At 38.8% G+C, this 17021-nt stretch overlaps 1 protein-coding gene across 3 annotated transcripts in view; it reads right to left on the bottom strand.

Annotated features, from left to right (window-relative positions):
* The window catches only part of LOC149550453 (Adaptin ear-binding coat-associated protein 1 NECAP-1), a 66704-nt gene extending 52787 nt beyond the window's left edge, over positions 1-13917 (bottom strand). The window contains exons 1-4 of one of the 3 annotated variants that reach the window (XM_089793483.1): positions 13754-13917; positions 13436-13494; positions 13213-13330; positions 5374-5405 (exon numbers count right to left, since the gene is read on the bottom strand). In XM_089793483.1, the coding sequence (XP_089649609.1) occupies positions 5374-5405; positions 13213-13320 (140 nt within the window). In that variant the 5' untranslated portion in view covers positions 13321-13330; positions 13436-13494; positions 13754-13917. Of the gene's footprint in view, positions 1-5373; positions 5406-13212; positions 13331-13435; positions 13649-13753 lie in introns of those variants that run through there. The other 2 variants (XM_089793482.1, XM_089793481.1) reach the window with 2 other exon arrangements.
* Positions 13918-17021: the final 3104 nt, after the last annotated feature.

The following is a 17021-nucleotide window of genomic DNA, read 5'->3' as shown; positions in this document are numbered from 1 at the left end:
CCTAATTAAAGGAGTCCAAAACAATGCTGCAATTTCTTCAATTTGTTGTCTGCAATTTCTTTTTGTGAAGCTTCCATGCTGAGATTGGAAATCTTATATTGCTAATTAGTTGTGTTAAATTTTTGAACCAGAAGTAGATAGACCAATATAAATCAAAAGAAATCAAACTTTACAAGAAAGAATAACGCAATTATTCTGCGAAAAAACCTCCTCAATGAGAGAAACAACCCAGTCCACCAAAAATGCAACCTTTACTGAAATTTTTCATATCAGATTATAGAGACTTAGTTAGTCTTTAGTTTATTAAGTAGCTTCTATTTTCGTCTTTAGTTTATGATTGTGTTTTGTAGAAAGCAGTTTTCATCTCCTCTGTTTAATACAACTACAACAACATCAATTTATTATAATTATAACATGTTATCAAAGCGAGCTTAAATTTTTCCAAAAAAATTATAATTTCGCTTAAAAGTTATTTGCATTAAATATTTCAAAATTAATTTCTTCAGCATGGGCTCATTAGAAATTCGGTCTGCGAATTCCTTTCAAACCCTACTAGGGTTTTCGTTGACATTTCTCTGCAAAAATGTGTGGCTCTCTATCCAAACCCAACAAGGATTTTCGTGAACATTTTTTTGCAGGAAAACACTGCTGTCACACGGCTCTCTTGCGGGAAACCATGTGGTCTCTGTCTGCAACCCATGCGGGCCTTCTACTTCTGCTTATGATGACATTTTCAACCAATTTTTCAGTCATTTTTTTCCAACCTTTGACATGCAAAAGCCAGCTTTTTCTAAAACCCACAGTATTTCAAAACAGCCCGCAATTTTTCTCTACAAAATCCGTGTTTTAAAACTGCATTTTTCTGTTTTTCAATGCAATTAGGGTTGACGACGGCCATTGTGGATCGTGCGGGCTTTTCTTGGTGTTTCTCAACCATCATTTTGGTCATTTTTTGTTGTTCGTGGCTTGTTTTTTCTGCACCAAGTTATCATTCATCTATGCCTGCCTACAGTTTCTACAATTTTTACTAGGGTTTTGACCCTTCAGTTCAAGTCGGAAAATTCAGTGGACTGCACATTCCTTGTGGGTTATTTGAGATCTCAATTGGGTGGTTGTCAGATTTCTCTGGGTTTTTTGCAAGAGTTTTTGGGTTGTCTTTGGATTTTTCAAGGTCAGCCAGAAAAATTTCTTGAAATTTGCCAACCGTACTTCATCATTTTGTTCAAATTTGTACCTGCATTTACCATTTTCTTTGCATTGAGATTTGTGTTCCTGAATCTCTGCTATCTCTTTGTTTCTTGTTTTTCGTGCATTTGGAAACATGCAAGATGGCATCATTAACCAACCTAATGTTGGAGGGCAATCAAAGATTCAATGGCAAGAATTATAATATCTGGAAGCAGTGCATGTTGACAATCTTTGAATATCACTGCCTTGATTCAATTGTTTTGGGCACAAAGACTCATTCTACCACAGTCCAAGTAGACTAGGACAAGTTTGATGACTGAAATCACATTTACATCTTTGGTAATTTTTGGTGGGAGCGAGCTGAACAAGGGCCCCCACTCCTGGGAGCGAGCCTACACCTGAAATATTAGGAGTGGGATTTAGTGGCCTTACACTCTCCAAAAATATGCCCATTCTGAAAATATCATTTTTCTAAGTTGGCCAAAGGTTATTTTAGAATGAGATCCCTATACCTCTCTCAATTCATTTCATCATCACACATCTCATTACCATCCTCTCATCAAGACTTCAAGAACAGATCTGATTCAAGGAGCAGCGAGCTATTTCAAGGCATCTTCATGCATTCTCATATTTATGATTTCATGATGTTTTAATCATGCTATTGCATCAACACCTGGAGAACTTATCCTAAGGGCACTGCATCGCCAGTTGAAGGTATAATTGTTTGAATTCAAGCATTTCTTTCAAACATTTCAATTCAGATTTATATTTCACTTACATCAACATTGTTGAGTTGAGTCCCAACCCAGGGTTTGACTAAGGCAAGTTCCTATACAGCCCCCAAGCACCATGCTTCCCTTCTTGTGTACCAATCCAAGTTCACTTGCAGGTTCTACAAAAGGTGGCAGGAAGAAACCAACTCAATATATTGTCACAGGTTCAGATTTCAAATTTCATCAAAAAGTCTTACAATTAGTGTGCTTCAGCACCAGAGTCCACTTTAAAATAGCTGAAATTTGGCTGGGAGTGGGTACAGACCCCCGGGAGCTCATTCAGTCTCTAGAGTGTAGAACTCATCCAGAATGTCCAGAAAACTCTATACAACACGGATAATCCTTATTTGTCTCAATTACGAGGAGTAGGTCACCTGGGGCGCCCCAATCCTGAAAGCAAGGTGCCAGAACCAGTTTAGATTCGAATCACAGGTGCATTGTAGTATTCCTGGTTTGTTTCTATAGCTATTTTGCAGTTTCTGATTCTCTGTAGCAGTTATTTTCATATTTAAGTTTCAAACCCTGGTCTTTCAATATCTCACTTCTAAGAAGCAAAACACTAGAAGCCCCTATGAGCATAGATACTAAATTGACTCACTTGAATAAAGGGTTGGCCAATTATATTCGTCTTTTAGTAGCTTTGTATTTTAATCTGATTGGAATGGGGAATTCTCAACCTAGCTTGCCCACCGGAAGAAAAAAGAACTTTTAGCAATAAAACAGTATTCAGTACTTTACACCAATTGATGAACCTAAGGCTTCATCGAAAAGGGCCAAAGCTGATGCAAAAGCATCTCAGAGATTCAGCCATCAACATGAGGCAAAAATGCTTTTCATTCAAATTTTTCAGAATTTGTGGTCTAACCTTGTATTCCAAGTGCAGGAGGCAATCTCTACACTTCAAGTCAAGAAGTTAATCTTGCCAAGTACTAACAAATGATTTGGAGGGCTGTTTTAAACTCAAAACTCATTTTTCTTGGGCAAGTCTGCAATGTGGACTCATGCAGGAAAATTATGGGATAGAGAAAAAGTACATAAAAATATATATTTTGCTCTTTTCAAGCAAGCCTGGCCATGTAATTTCCTCAAACAGCATTTGCAAATTTATTTGAGTCAATTTTATCAAGTTTGGACAGCAAAGTTCTGCAATTTCAAGAATCTAGATCCCAAGAAAAAATCTTTTGTCCAAGCATTGCAGGAATATTTTCTCATTCCTAAATGCTAGATTTGGGGTTTCAAGCATATTTCGAAAGCATCAATGTAACACAGGGACTCACACCCCCTCCCAAACCTTGAATTACCCATCCCCAACACGTCCCCGCATCGGGTACTTGCATACCCAAGTACCCCCACCTATGCCATTCCGCAACCATGCTGCTGCTGGAATGGGTACTTGGATTCTATTTGATTTTTTATTTTTTATTGTTATTATTGGGTATGTAATATGTTACTATGTTGAATGTTAATGGTTCTAGTTCATATTGCAATTTTGCTATGTTCAAGTATTTTAATTTGGTATGTTCTATTGAAACTTCATTTCATAACAAGCATTTCAACTTCTATATATATACTATACAACACCCCTCCCTGCCCCGTCCTCCCCTTGCCACTGTCCCTTGGCCGTCCCCCAGCCATCCTGAAAATGAGGTCCATCTTCCCCCGTCCCGGAAACTCATCCTGCTGTCCTGACATACTCCAGTACTGGTGTAACATTGGAAAGCATTGACTTCAGTTTTCAGAAGTTTGAATGTTGATTTAAGTTACTGCTTATCAAATTATGGTTTATCAAACTATGGTGTAAAAATAATTTATTTTGCTTCACTTATAAATGCTATTCATTTACGTTCAAAATGCAAACCATTTTATACTGAAATTATTTTATGTTTTAGGCAAAAATGTTGTCATTTGTTTTACTTATGTGCCATGTTGGTTTTTGTTTTGACTTTGAATTGGGGAAGAAGATCAAGGTAGACCAGCTGCACCTTGAGTGTTTTTAATTTTTAAACCAGAATAGCATAAACAGAGAGCAATATCTTAATAAAACACAAGAAAACACAAAAATTTATCCTGGGAAAACCCTCTACATGAGGGTGAAAAACCCAGCCACACCAAGCACAATCTTTTATTGAATGATGATAATAGTCCAGAATCAAAGCTTGAATACTTATACTGCGTGCCCTAAACAAACACCACACTATTTTCTTCTTACAATAATATCGTCTTAGATCTCCTTAATACACACAGAAGATTGAATGTGTTCACTCAAAACTGAATGCATAGAATGGTGACAATGAACTAAAACAGAATAATCCCCATACTCTACACCAATGATCACCTACAGAAAATATAACTGTTGGAAATTGAAGAGTCACTTTGTGCCGTGTGTCTGTTTGGAAATCAAGAGTTTCATCCTTGCATAAGCGATGGACGTCAGGGAGTCATCTTGTTGCAACTAAAAGACATTGCGTGACTGTTTGAATTATTCATTCTCTTTGGTGTCACTGTAATTGCTACTGTAGAGGTTTCTTCTGGCTTGGTTCTTAGTATCTCCGTGGTTTACAATCTTTGGTGATGTTTCCTTTGAGAACTGATTACTAGTGTTGAGGCGATAGATGTTCATGTCCGTGTCGGCGTGAATTATAACTGTGGTGTATCACTGCAGGAGGTTCTCTTGTTCATTATCTCGTGTATCTGTTATAGGTTATTGTGCACTGGCATGTGACATTTCATTTGCTGACGGTGCTGACTATTCACAGTCTTCAATGTCGTGACTCTTACTTGCCAAATATCACGCAAGATAAAAACTCTTGAATGCCTAGCAGCCACGTACGCACATGGCTCTATGAAACTGGCGATGACCAAGAATAAGCCTCTTCATCTCATACTGAGATTCTCTCAAATATACAAAGTCTTTTTAAATGACCAGACTGAAAAGAATGAAGTCTTTCAGCCAGCTAACAAATGAAGCATCAACGCTGATGTAGGTTACACTTTCCAATAGAAGAACCAATGCAGGTAAGAGAACAACCATTGTAGATGAAGAAGATAGCTCCCACGGATACCAATCATAAACAGGGGTGAACCTCATATTGCTGCCAATGCCATTGCAAATGGCAAGGCCCAAGCATGGAATTGGACAAACTAATTCACATCATTAGGAGAAAATTTGGAGAAACTCAAAAAAATTTAAATTTGGTTATTAAACCTTGTGAGATGTATAATAAGGCTGAACATAAAGCAAGTTTAGCTTATCAAGATACAATGTAACTGTGAATTGTGAATGTTTATATATTGGATATAATCTAAACAAGCAGCATGGTGTATTTTTGGTCCTAAACTAACCATGCAGAGTGTTCATATGAAGCATTTTTTTTCATTCAAAGTGAGAGAAGTGGAAGTTGGAAGAGAGAACCTGTATGATGCTGAGCTTTTCCTTGGAGGTATCTGTCACAGGGAGAAAAACACTCGTTAGACACCATACTATGATTTAAACTTTGATATGAAATTAAAAAAAGAGTCCAAAATGCAATCCTTCTATTTAGATGTAGAATGACAAGAATTGATGTAAACAAGAAAGATGGATTGAGGTATCTTGATTTCCCGTGTTTTCATTAATTTTTCTTTCCTGTAAGATAGAAATTGAATTTCATTTTAACTTGTAACTAAAATCTGTTTATATATTATAAAATAGAATGCAGAGTACAAAAGAATCCTTAAAACTTGAATTACAGTGCCTCTAGTGCCTAGAAAAGAACAGTAAGAATCTTCAACTTGGCCCAATAATGAGAATACAAAGCACATTTATCAGCTAAAAGAAGCTTTACACATCAGACCTGTTAATGGACCCAAATGCATTAATCCATTAGTATCCAAAGACACCCATTGGATTGGTGCGCTCTAGAAGAAGTGTGGGTGAAGGTGAAGTTTGATGATGCCTCCCAAGAAAACTCTGGGCCTTTGAGGGTGGGGCGTATTGCCAAGGATTGGAAGGGCGGTGTGTTAGCTTAAAGCACTCAAAAATTGTCTCCGGGAATTAATAACATTGCAGAGAACATTGTAGAGGCCAAAGCAATATTCCTTGGGTTTACACTTGCTAAGGGACTTCAATCCCTCAAACTGCATCTTGAAGGCAACTCCCGCATCATAACTGATGCGATTATCAAAAGAAGATTGGAGGATTGGCAGATAGAAAAAGTTGGTGAATCTGATTTCACACACGTTGTCAACTTTCAAAGATTTTGAAATATCCCACTTAAGGAGGGAAGGCAACAAGGAAGTCAACCACTTATCCAACATGGTGGTTGAATCAGCTGATGACATGGATTTTATTGTCTTTTTGGACTAAAAGAGTTGACAGCACGTTGATGATGTTCTTTCAAGTGGGGGCTGAGTACACCCTTTAATGCTCTTGCATTTACTCCCTGTCAATTGAAAGGTGGCATGTGTGAGATGTATGAATTTGATGGAGCTCTCATTTGCCTTTACTCCTACATCTTCAAAGGCAGTTTAGAGTTGTGGGAGGCAGTTTGGTGTTTCCATTTGCGGAGTGACAATGTGGCCAATCTTCTCCCTACGAGCATTTAAATGACTACCTTTTGGGGTGAGGTGTCTGCTGACAAACTATAGAACATCTTTATCTTTGAAGATGCATAGTTTTAACATAAAGCCACAACTGTGCTCAAAGATGAACATCTCTCAGTATAAGGAAGTTACAACACCAACATAGAGATAGCTTCTTTGTTCATGGGTTGGTGTTTGGGAATGGACACAATTGCGAATGCTCAATAGCTATTTACAGAGTACGACCAAAAGGAGTGGCAGGATGTTTGAAAGGACATTTTACTCGGAGTCCAGAATAGTGTGGGGTTCGTGATCATGGAGGAAGATTGGCTGCAAATCGGAGATGTTAATGCACTTATACACCCATTCTTGATTTGTAATGCTTACGGAAATAGAGAAGTGAATTGGATGACAGTAGATCTAGGTTTAAGTGCAATCAAAGATTACCTACGAATAGGGTGGTACGTGCTAGAAAAAGGGAGGTGGGCCAGGTTCAGGAGAATCCCAAGATACCACAAGGTCGCCCACTTGGTAGTTTTTGCCTCTTCTCAAGCAACATAATAAAGCAGCAATCTCTGTGGCCCAAGTTTGTGTCTCGTTTGACCTTGTTTTTGTTGGGCTATCAGCAAAATAACAAAGCAGCCATCTCTGTGGCCCAAGTTTTTGCCTTGATTGACCTTGCTTTGGTTGGGCTATCAATTGTTGAATATCTTGCCCGAATTTGGAAATGTGAAGCACTATGTGCACACCATGGTGTTGTGAATGCCCTTTATTTGTACTCAGTCATAAGGAAGTGTATGGGACAGTAACTTAGTCATTTTGTTGTAATGATTCTTAGGAGAGGTGAAATGGATTAATTTGGGTGACTTTTTCCCAGCTCTTAGACCTATTTTGCCCCTGCTTTCTTCTGTTGTTTTAAACGAGAAACAAAACTCTCTGGTTTGGGCTGCAACAGCCTCTAGAGACTTTTTTGTTGCTTTGGCTTATCAGGTTTCCTCGGGAGTCCAGGGTGTTCCACCCTTTTGGGCTAAGGCTTGGATTTCGGCTCTTATTCCCAAAGTGAACATTCTTTTCTGGAATATCCTTCAAAACAGACTTCTCACAATTAATAATTTGAGTAAAAGGGGTTTCTATTTGTCCAACATGTGCATCCTTTGTTGCTCGGAGGCTGAATTGGTGAATCACCTTTTATTCACTGTTCTTATGCTAGAGACATTTGGTCTCTCTTTCTGAACAAGATCAATCTGTCTTAGATCTTTCCTGTGGAGATCACAGATTGCTTTTCCCAATGGTCCTTTCATTTTCATTCTTCAAAGGAGATCAGAGATTTGTGGTCTCTCTCTCTTCCTCATATTCTTTGGGGCATATGGAAAGAGAGGAACAACAGAATTTTCAGAGATAGGTCTCCTCCCCTAAGGTGGTCTTCTCTAAAATTGAGAATGCTATAGTGAAGAACCTCAATATTACAAGCATTGTTGGTCTTAATATGAGGATGAGTATTGAGAACGTGAATTCTGGGAATTCCATAGAGAAGAGGAGGTTGGAGAACAAATGGTTCTTTCCTCCGGAAGACTGGCATAAGGCAAATTTTGATGGGGCAGCTAAGGAAAGTTATTATTAATTCTATGGAAAGTTATTATGTTACCCATGTATATCATGAATCAAATATAGTTGTTGATTCTATTGCCAACGTGGCAGTCAGGTGTGACCAAAGGATGACATGGCAAGGAAGTGCGAATTTGCCTAACAATGTCATTTCATGCATTGATTATGATATTATTAATGGAAAAGGAGGAGCAATTATTAAAGGGAATGGAGGCACTTAGAAGTGACAGATTGTTGATTATGAGAAGTAGGAAAGGGAGAGAGACGGCATTTGTAATTACACTTCCATTCTTTCGCATGCTTTCTAGGTGTTTTTGGGAACCTTTGTTTCTCATTGTGTTCAGTCTCTACTCGTCATTGTAAGTTTCATCTGTTACAGTTCTTTGTTTAGCAAGAACAAGAAGAATATCATGGGGGATCAGTGCAGGAGACAAGAATCTCCAAATTGCAATAAATGGAGACAGAGGACGAAGGTTTGGGAGATTCTGGAGAGAAGAGGTTGGACTACATTCATGGGGTGACTCCATGGTGAGAATCTGCAAGTCATCCATTTTTTCTTGAGGAAGTGGAACGAGGGCACATTGAATGTTGGTGGTCGGAATATCACCATCACTAAGAAACTCATTTCCAAAGTGACTAGTATTCTGGTCGTGGGCAGAAAATTTTACAGAGACGAAAAACTCTCGAATGCAGCTATTGAGTAGTTTCCTAAAGAGTTAGGTGAGAGTGAAGCCCTCGTTAAACAAGAAGGTGAAACCTGTTACCAGCCTACATGTATTAAGAAGCTCTGGCAGTTTGTGTTACATGCAATTGTTTACAATGTTACTTTAGATAGAAGATTTTCAAAGGTTTGTTTGCAGCATTTTGCCCTTTTGAACCATTTCAGGCATGGCACTAAGGTTTCCGTTCCTTTTTATCTTTACTAATCTATGAATGTTAGTATTAATGGCCTGAGGGAGAAAATTCTCACTAACCCCCCTCTTCATGATGGTCTAATGTTGCTCATTTATGAGTACATTAAATCTAACTCTGTTGGAAATTTTGTTCAGGTGAAGGGGGTGGCGAATGATGTTGAGGAGGTTTCGAAGAACTCTCTAGGCTTTTCGCATACAGAAGCAAAGGTAAGAGGAAGGAATCTGTCTCTAAGGGTCCTATGAAGACCCCTGCAAAGAAAAAGATTCCTTCAGGGCAAAAGCAGGCCAAGAAGGCTGTGGATTTTGATGAGGACTACTTTGAGAAAGATGAAGGGATGGAGACTAATATTGAGGAGGTCGAGTCCAACAGGAAAAAGCCTAGGAAGGGGACTGATAAAAAGAAGAAGAAAAGAGACTGTAGCATCTGAGAACCCCTGTGTCTAAGAAACAAGATGTCATATCCTCTGATGAGTATCACGAGGAGGGGGATGACATGGACACTAACATTGAAGAGGAAGGTACCAACAAAAAGAAATTAAGGAAGAAGCAAAAAGTTGGGAAAGGGTATACTGATGCCAACAAAGGCCTGGATTCCCCTTTCAACCTCATTAAGGATCAGTATGGGGATGTCTCCTGTTGAGGGAGTGGATGAGGGGGTTGAAAATTTCCAAGCTACTTAGGCTAAGGCTCCTGCGGAGGACTCCATTGCCCCTTATAAGGCCAGGAGAATGGCTTGGATGAACATGAATATGATGTTGACAATTCGCTATATGTAGATATGTAAATGTTGTCATTGAAGCCAACATATGATGTACATGCTTGTAGTAAGCCTTGGCAATAAAGATACTTAGCTTTTTGGTACTCAGAAAATTGTCTAAGTATGAAAATGGTTTACAGCAGTGTATTGTTTTATGTATAACTCGTTTATACGATATTATTCTTGAGAGAGAGGATATATGGAGACAGTATACATGTTGATGATGATGTGTATAACCTCGGACATCAGTATGAACAGTACAAAAAAGAGATAATTAAGATTTACAGAAAAGGAGAATAAAAGGTAAAGGAATTATTTTGTCTACAAAATAATTACTTCACCAATTAGGGACAACATCCTAGATGTTTACTCTAAGTTGGGAAAGTTTATTTTGGTCCTAGCCGACCTAGCAGCAATTTGTGAAAAGGCATGGTATTTATGCAAAAACATCTTGCAAGATTATGAAGAAGAAAAAAGAAAAGAAAATATGCGAAAGTTGTGAATGCGAAGTTTTGTATCATATGCAGAAGCAAGTTTTTGATAACCTGATTTTGTGATCCGAGATCGAGCTGAGGTCAAAGATTAGCTGAAAGGAGGTACAGCATCTACTTCTATATTCGAGGAACTTTAATTACTTGTTTGGGCAATGAGCTCATCTTGTAATTGAAAGTGCATGTTTGAGCAGTGAGCTCTTCTTGCACACATTGTACCACAACTCCTAACAGAGTTGAAATCTCCTAACAGGGATTCAAAGTCTCCTAACAGAGACTCATATATACTGAATGTGTTTATAGACTCCTAATAGGGTCCATCCTCTAACAAGGAACATTTATATTAGCACATCATCTTGTGAGTATCATCCCCATCGAGGTTTTCCCTTGGCCACGGTTTCCCTAGTTAACAAAGTATGGTGTTATGATTTCTCTCTGTGCATGGTTACTCTTACTGTTCAGCATTACTTGTTTACTTTCTTATGCATGGTTCAAAGTAATTAATAATATACAGTTGGTGACAAAAGTTTGTAGAATACTAATTCACCCCCCGCCCCCCTCTCTCTCTCTTAGTATTCCCTATTTCTAACATATGAACACGGTTAGGCTGGGCATAGCCAAGGAGAAAATTAACCTCATGGTTGGTGAGGTTGAACCAGGGAAAGTGGACCTCTAGGAACTTATTGGCACCTCTCTACGCATCCTTAGTAATAATAGTAAAGAGGAGAACATGGATGTGCTGAACAGTGCTAGGAATAGTTTGCCGAATAACTTCAGGTCTATTAAGTAGCTATATCATCAAGTCGTGGATCTAAAGGACAGGATGGGCTCTGTGGAGGGAAGGAGTGACGGCCACCAGCATCCTAAGACTGTTGATAAGGAGAATTCAATGATGGGCTTTGTGATGGACACGATGACCTTTTACAAGATGGAGGCAAAGGTGAACTCTCTGAAAGGCATTTCTGATCAGAGTTACAAGATTCTCAAAGTTTCCAACAAGCACATTAAGATTCTTATCAAAAAGTTGGAAAATTCTGCTGGGGAGAAGGCCATTGCTGTTGTTCCTAAGGATCAAGGTGGTGCTACAGAGGGCAAGGAAGGGACTGGGAGAAGGACCAGAGGTAACACCAGGAAGATGGCCACGGCTGCCACTTCAAAAATCAGTCAAATCAAGGATGCTGCAAAGAAGATGGACCAGCTTGAGGATAAGGCATGGGATAATTCACAGTTGGTGTCATTGTTCTCTCTGTTTATTTTGTGTTTTTTGTTAGTGGTCAGGGTGCTGTATTTTTGTTGTTGGTTTTGTTCTTTTGCTGGCTCTGTCTCTTTTTTGTCCTGTTTTGTCCTATGGTCTTAATGTTTAATCTTTAAGGTCTACTGTGCAGGGTTTCAGGGGTCCTTCAAAACCTGTTCTCTTAATCAAAAACATTATATCTCACATTCCGGACTGTTGAAAAGCAAGGCAAGGGAGAAAGAAAAAAATGTGTTAAGAGAAAAATTACCAAAGTGAAATAAAATTGTGTTGGCAAATAAATGAGAATAGGGGGCTAGTGCCCTAGTTTGAATTCAGGTGCATCAGAAATAACAGTGCTTATAGATAATTGAATAAATGGGGAATCCTAACCTATTATCACAAATTCAAAAAAGCATTTCAGACAATAAAAGGATGTACTCTATTCGTTCAGAATAGCACACAAATATAAAGATATGCCACACCCCTGTAAATGGAGTACTGCAACCCAAGCCAGTGCTCAAAAAATAACAATTGCCTCCAGAATTAAAAAATTAACTACAAGATGAAAGATTAAAAGAAACAAGAAAAATGATAGCTCGTGTCTTTAAAGTTCTAACTTAAATAGAGTAGATTCTAAGAAGCAATTTGTTCCATGATAATTATTAATTCATTTACATTAACATGGTTGAAATAACCATATTTCCTCACAAATGGAATGAGATTTTGATCTGACTTCGATAAAAATAATGTAACTATGTTCCAAATGCATTCTCAATCAATCACATTGACTTGAAGAAACATCACGTCTACATTTTTGGGTTGAACAATTTTACAACAGAACTTGTACTGTATTAGCCTAGAGATTACATTCCAACAAACCCCGAGAAAACAAGCAGCATCTACAACTATATTGCAACTTGACAGAATTTTCAACCTAATTTGTTATGAAGGAATAGCCATCTTTGCGGATGAGTATAAATCCCAACTGGGTGGTCCAAAGCTCTCGATTATGCACAATTGAAACTATTGGGCTTTTACTGATTGCGGAGCTGTTATAATTCCTCTGGAAAAATAAAAAGTTCAATTCCTCCCCGGCCAAGCTTTGAAATTGAGCACTCTAATAAATAGGTTAGCATTTCAGCCCAAACATGCACGCGCTCAATAAAATCAGTGAAGAGGCGACGAATTCAAGTTGAAATTGCAATAATTAATATTATTTAGTGTATTAGACCAATTACAAAAAAATTACCCTGTCTCAAAACATTTTCCTGTATCTGGGGATCGGAATAATGATATTTTCCCAACAAATACCAGCTCTCTAGTTGCATGATAGATTTCAAATGTGTTGATAGTAAAACTGAGGAAATTCGAAGAGACCTGATGTAAAACCCAAAGTCACGAATACCATAACTTTAGTCCCTTTAAAATGGAATGATAAGGAAATTCGAAGAGACGTGATGTAAAACACAAATTCCCTAACCCCGTAACTTTACTCCCTTTAAAAAACCAGCATATGTTCTATAGACAACTACCCCATTAAAGCAATCAGCTAGCCATACCCTTCCTAATCTTTTCTCTTCGTAATTTTAAAACGTATGACCGATCGGGAAAGTGATCAACAGGGGAAAAGATTGGCATAAAAATCTGACGAAAGCCAGGCACAGGACATCAGGTCTGATGTTGAGCTTACCATGTAGACATAACATTCATTTGTCTGAAACAACAATAATTCTGCAGCTTCGGCGCTTTCTTCTTCTTTTGGTTCAGGTTCCCCGCAACTTTGGTCATCCTTCGCCATTTTTATAACCCTTGAATTCACAAATCACAGCAACCAACATCAATTCCATTACTTCTATGTAGTTAGCTGAAAATCTAATTTTTCACGAAGTGTAGAAATTGTTTACAGAACTCACCTGGTAAGTCGTCTAAAATCTTGATTTCAGTCACTGTAAGCAAAGACAATGGAGAATTCCTTACCCCGTCGACATTACAAGCATCAGAGAAAGTAAATTAGAATATTGGATGGGAGTTTTGCACAAATTATAAAAGAAAGGTCAAGAAAAGCAAAGATTTGAACCGGGTAATAAAGGCTTCGAAATAATAAGAATTGAACTCTTCAAATGCACAACTTCTTGTTTCGATTAAGTTGCCTATATAAATGAGAGAAAAAGCTCGTCGGTTCATATGATATACATCACACATGCTCGTTGGTCAAAATCATAGTGGCCTACCATTCCTTGACGGGCGAAAAATATATTGTGAAGGGATTGTTCACTCGTCGCGAAATAGATAAACAATGCAATGGATAATGAGCAATTAAGTCAAAGGTTGGGATAGTTTATATTTTACTTGATAGAGCTTGGTGTAGAAATTTAGCCTCTTCATAATAAATCATAAAGACAAATGTAGCTTCTAAACAAGTAGTTATAGGTAGGTGATTCACTTTGAAGCCTCTTAGAATTTGGTAGATTATATTGTAAAATAGGCAAAACCTATGGAAGTGGTTCAAGCCCATGGAGGAAGAGAGGGGTCAAACTTAGAGGGTTCATGAGTTTGAGGAGTGTGAATTTTGTTTATCATTGAGGATTTAGGTGGAGGTGGAGGATAGTGTGAGGAGTGATCATGAATTTAATTGTGCAATATTTTAATTGATAATTTAGTTTATCAACTTTAAAAGTTATAATTTATTAAAATTAAGATTGTTATACTTGAACCTCCCCAACATCTGTTATAGGTGTCAGTCCGCAGAACATAAGATCAAGGATTGCCCTTTGGCTACACCTAGGGTCAAGCCCACACCTAAAGAAGCGTCTGCCAAACAGGCCGAAGGGAAAAAAAAAGAATGGGTTACTGTTGGGCGCAAGGGCAAGGCTACCTTGAATCCCTTGCCCCCTAAGCAATCCTATGCAGCGATCGCTGCGGTTCCTCCTATCCCTACAAGAGCGTCAATTCTAGCCAGCGTAGGGACGCAAGCGGCTTTCACAGCACCTATTTTGAGGGTTTCACAAGTTTCAAACCCTGCTGGTACACAAGGGATAAAGGCGGCCACTAGGGCTTCTGCCTTGGTTGGGGTTCGTACTCCTCTTGTTGCTTCTTCCATAGCGCCACCTACAACGCGATGTTCTTGCAGTCTTCCTGGACATGCGGAGATACCAGAGGTGAAACGACAGGCTGTAAGTTCAGAGGGTTTTTTGTCTGACTTCAACCAAGTTTCTACCTTCTTGTAGAATAGCTACTCCTCTCTTGAGGACAAGGATGATATGGAAGAGTTTTCATGAACTTCCTTTCATGGAATGTTTGAGGTCCCATAGACCTGCCCAGAAAGTACTATGTCCGAGATGCCCGTCATAGACTTGGAAATTTAGATTTTCTCTGTTTGCAAGAAGTTAAGATTTCTAGTTTCATGCTTTCTTTGGCATGTTGCGTTATTTGGCAAGATGGCATTATGTTTTCCTCTCAGCATGAAGCTAGCCAAGGTGGTGTAGTTACTCTCTTGTCACCTCGCCTTCATTCTGCTATTATTTCGCACAATTTTGACCCCACGCATAGAATTATTTGGCTTTTGCTTTCCATTAACAATCATTCTTTTCGAGTCATTAATGTTTATGCTTCCAATGATGCTATGGAAAGATCTCAGATGTGGGCCTGGCTGACTGACAATTTGCCTCCAGCTACTTGGGTCATATGTGGGGACTTCAATATGGTTGAAGTTGCCTTTAACAAAGATGGCATTCTGCCTTTTCGCTAGATAGTTGGGGAAAGAGAAGCCTGGTAGTACATGCGCAATAAATTGGGCCTTTTTTATCCCAATACCAACCACCGCCAGGATAGTGGGGTTTGGCACACTTGGTCCAACTTTTGAGTTGGCTCTAACCACAATTTAAAACATCTCGATCATGCTATGATCACTACACAATCTTTTTTCTCTTTTTCTGAGGATCAAGATTTACCTGTCATTCCCTTGCTAGATGTGATGTTATCTGACCACTATCCCATTTATTTTGTCATTTCTTGGCAAACAGTTGTCCTGAAGGTGGCCAAGTCTCAATTCTTTCTCAACACATCTGTGTTGATGCATGCTTCCACCATCTCACACATCCTACGTGTCTGGAATTCGGAGCCACATTTACATTCTCAAAGGGGATGGATTCAATGGTGGAATGATGCCATTACTAGAACTGCTCGGTTCTTGCATATCTACGGGCGTCAATTGGCAATGTTTAGAAAATGATCATATGAAGCCAACACCCTTGCCCTTAAAAAAGCCTCTCACCCTCAATCCCTTTGATGTGGATTTACAAATTCAGCTTGCCAAGCTCCGCCATGACAAATAAATTATTGATAACTATGCTACTCGAGGAGCCCAAATCAAAGCCCGTCTCCACTGGTTGGAGGTTGGCGATAAAGCCTTGAAGGAGTTTTTTAAGGCTCTTCAAGCTCGTCATACCAATGTTGGGATTAAAAAGATCAAACAAGGAACTGTTGTCCTGTCCAATCTCCCCGACATCTTGCAAACATTTGTTCATCACTATGAGAATGTGTTTGCTTCGCAAGGAAATTCGGTTGCTCAGGAGGAAGCTCTCAGAAAGTGTATCTCTGTTACTCCAAACCACCTAGCAGTTGAGCAACGTGCTTTCTGTGAGCAACTTCTTTCCCTCTGAGACCTTAAAGAGGTAGTCTATTCCATGGCTGATAACAAGTGCCCTAAGTGTGATGGGTTTCCCTGTGAATTTTATAAACACCTCTGGGAGCATATAGGTCCTGATCTGCACAAAGTTTATCTTGAAGCCTATCATTCTAAAAGCTTAGGAGCCATTATAAATAAAGGAAATATCAAATTCATACCTAAAGTCAGTGATCCATAGAACATATGCAATTGGAGACCCATTACCCTTCTGAATGTGTCTTATAGGATTATTGTCAAGGCACTCTCGCTCAAAATCAAGCACATGTTGCCTTTAATTGTGCAGCCTAAGCAAACTAGCTTCATCAAGTCCAGATATATTCTTGACAACATTATTGTTGTCTAGGAAGGCATGGAATGGGCTCACAAGTCCAATCAGAAGGCTATCTTTCTAAAGATAGATTTTGCTAAAGCCTATGATCACATAGAATGGCCCTTCATCTTGGCCATGCTCTAGGCTCTAGGTTTTGGTCCCAATTTCCTTCAGTCCATGGAGATGCTCTTTGGAGATACTAATGCTTGCATTACCATCAATAATTTGCAACCTGAGGCTTTTGGACTTTTTCGTTCAATCAAACAAGGTTGCCCTTTAGCTCCAACGCTTTATGTCCTTGCTATTGAAGGTTTTGGCTATTTGCTAGCTCATATTGTGTCTTCAAGACTGGTTCATGGCATTTCCTTGCCTAAATCATCCTCCCAATTATTCAATGGACACTTTGCTAATGATTCTTTTCTTACTCTTTTAGAGGAAGAAGAAAACATCAATAATGCTTTAAGTTGCCTAGACACCTTTTGTCAAGCCTCTGGTTCTGCCA

The sequence above is a fragment of the Cupressus sempervirens genome, chromosome 7 (genome assembly GCF_028749045.1).
Source record: "Cupressus sempervirens isolate cs-2001-9-10 chromosome 7, ASM2874904v1, whole genome shotgun sequence".
Lineage (NCBI taxonomy): Eukaryota > Viridiplantae > Streptophyta > Pinopsida > Cupressales > Cupressaceae > Cupressus > Cupressus sempervirens.
Note: the sequence above shows the minus strand (reverse complement) of the source record. Positions and strands in the feature narration are given on the sequence as shown.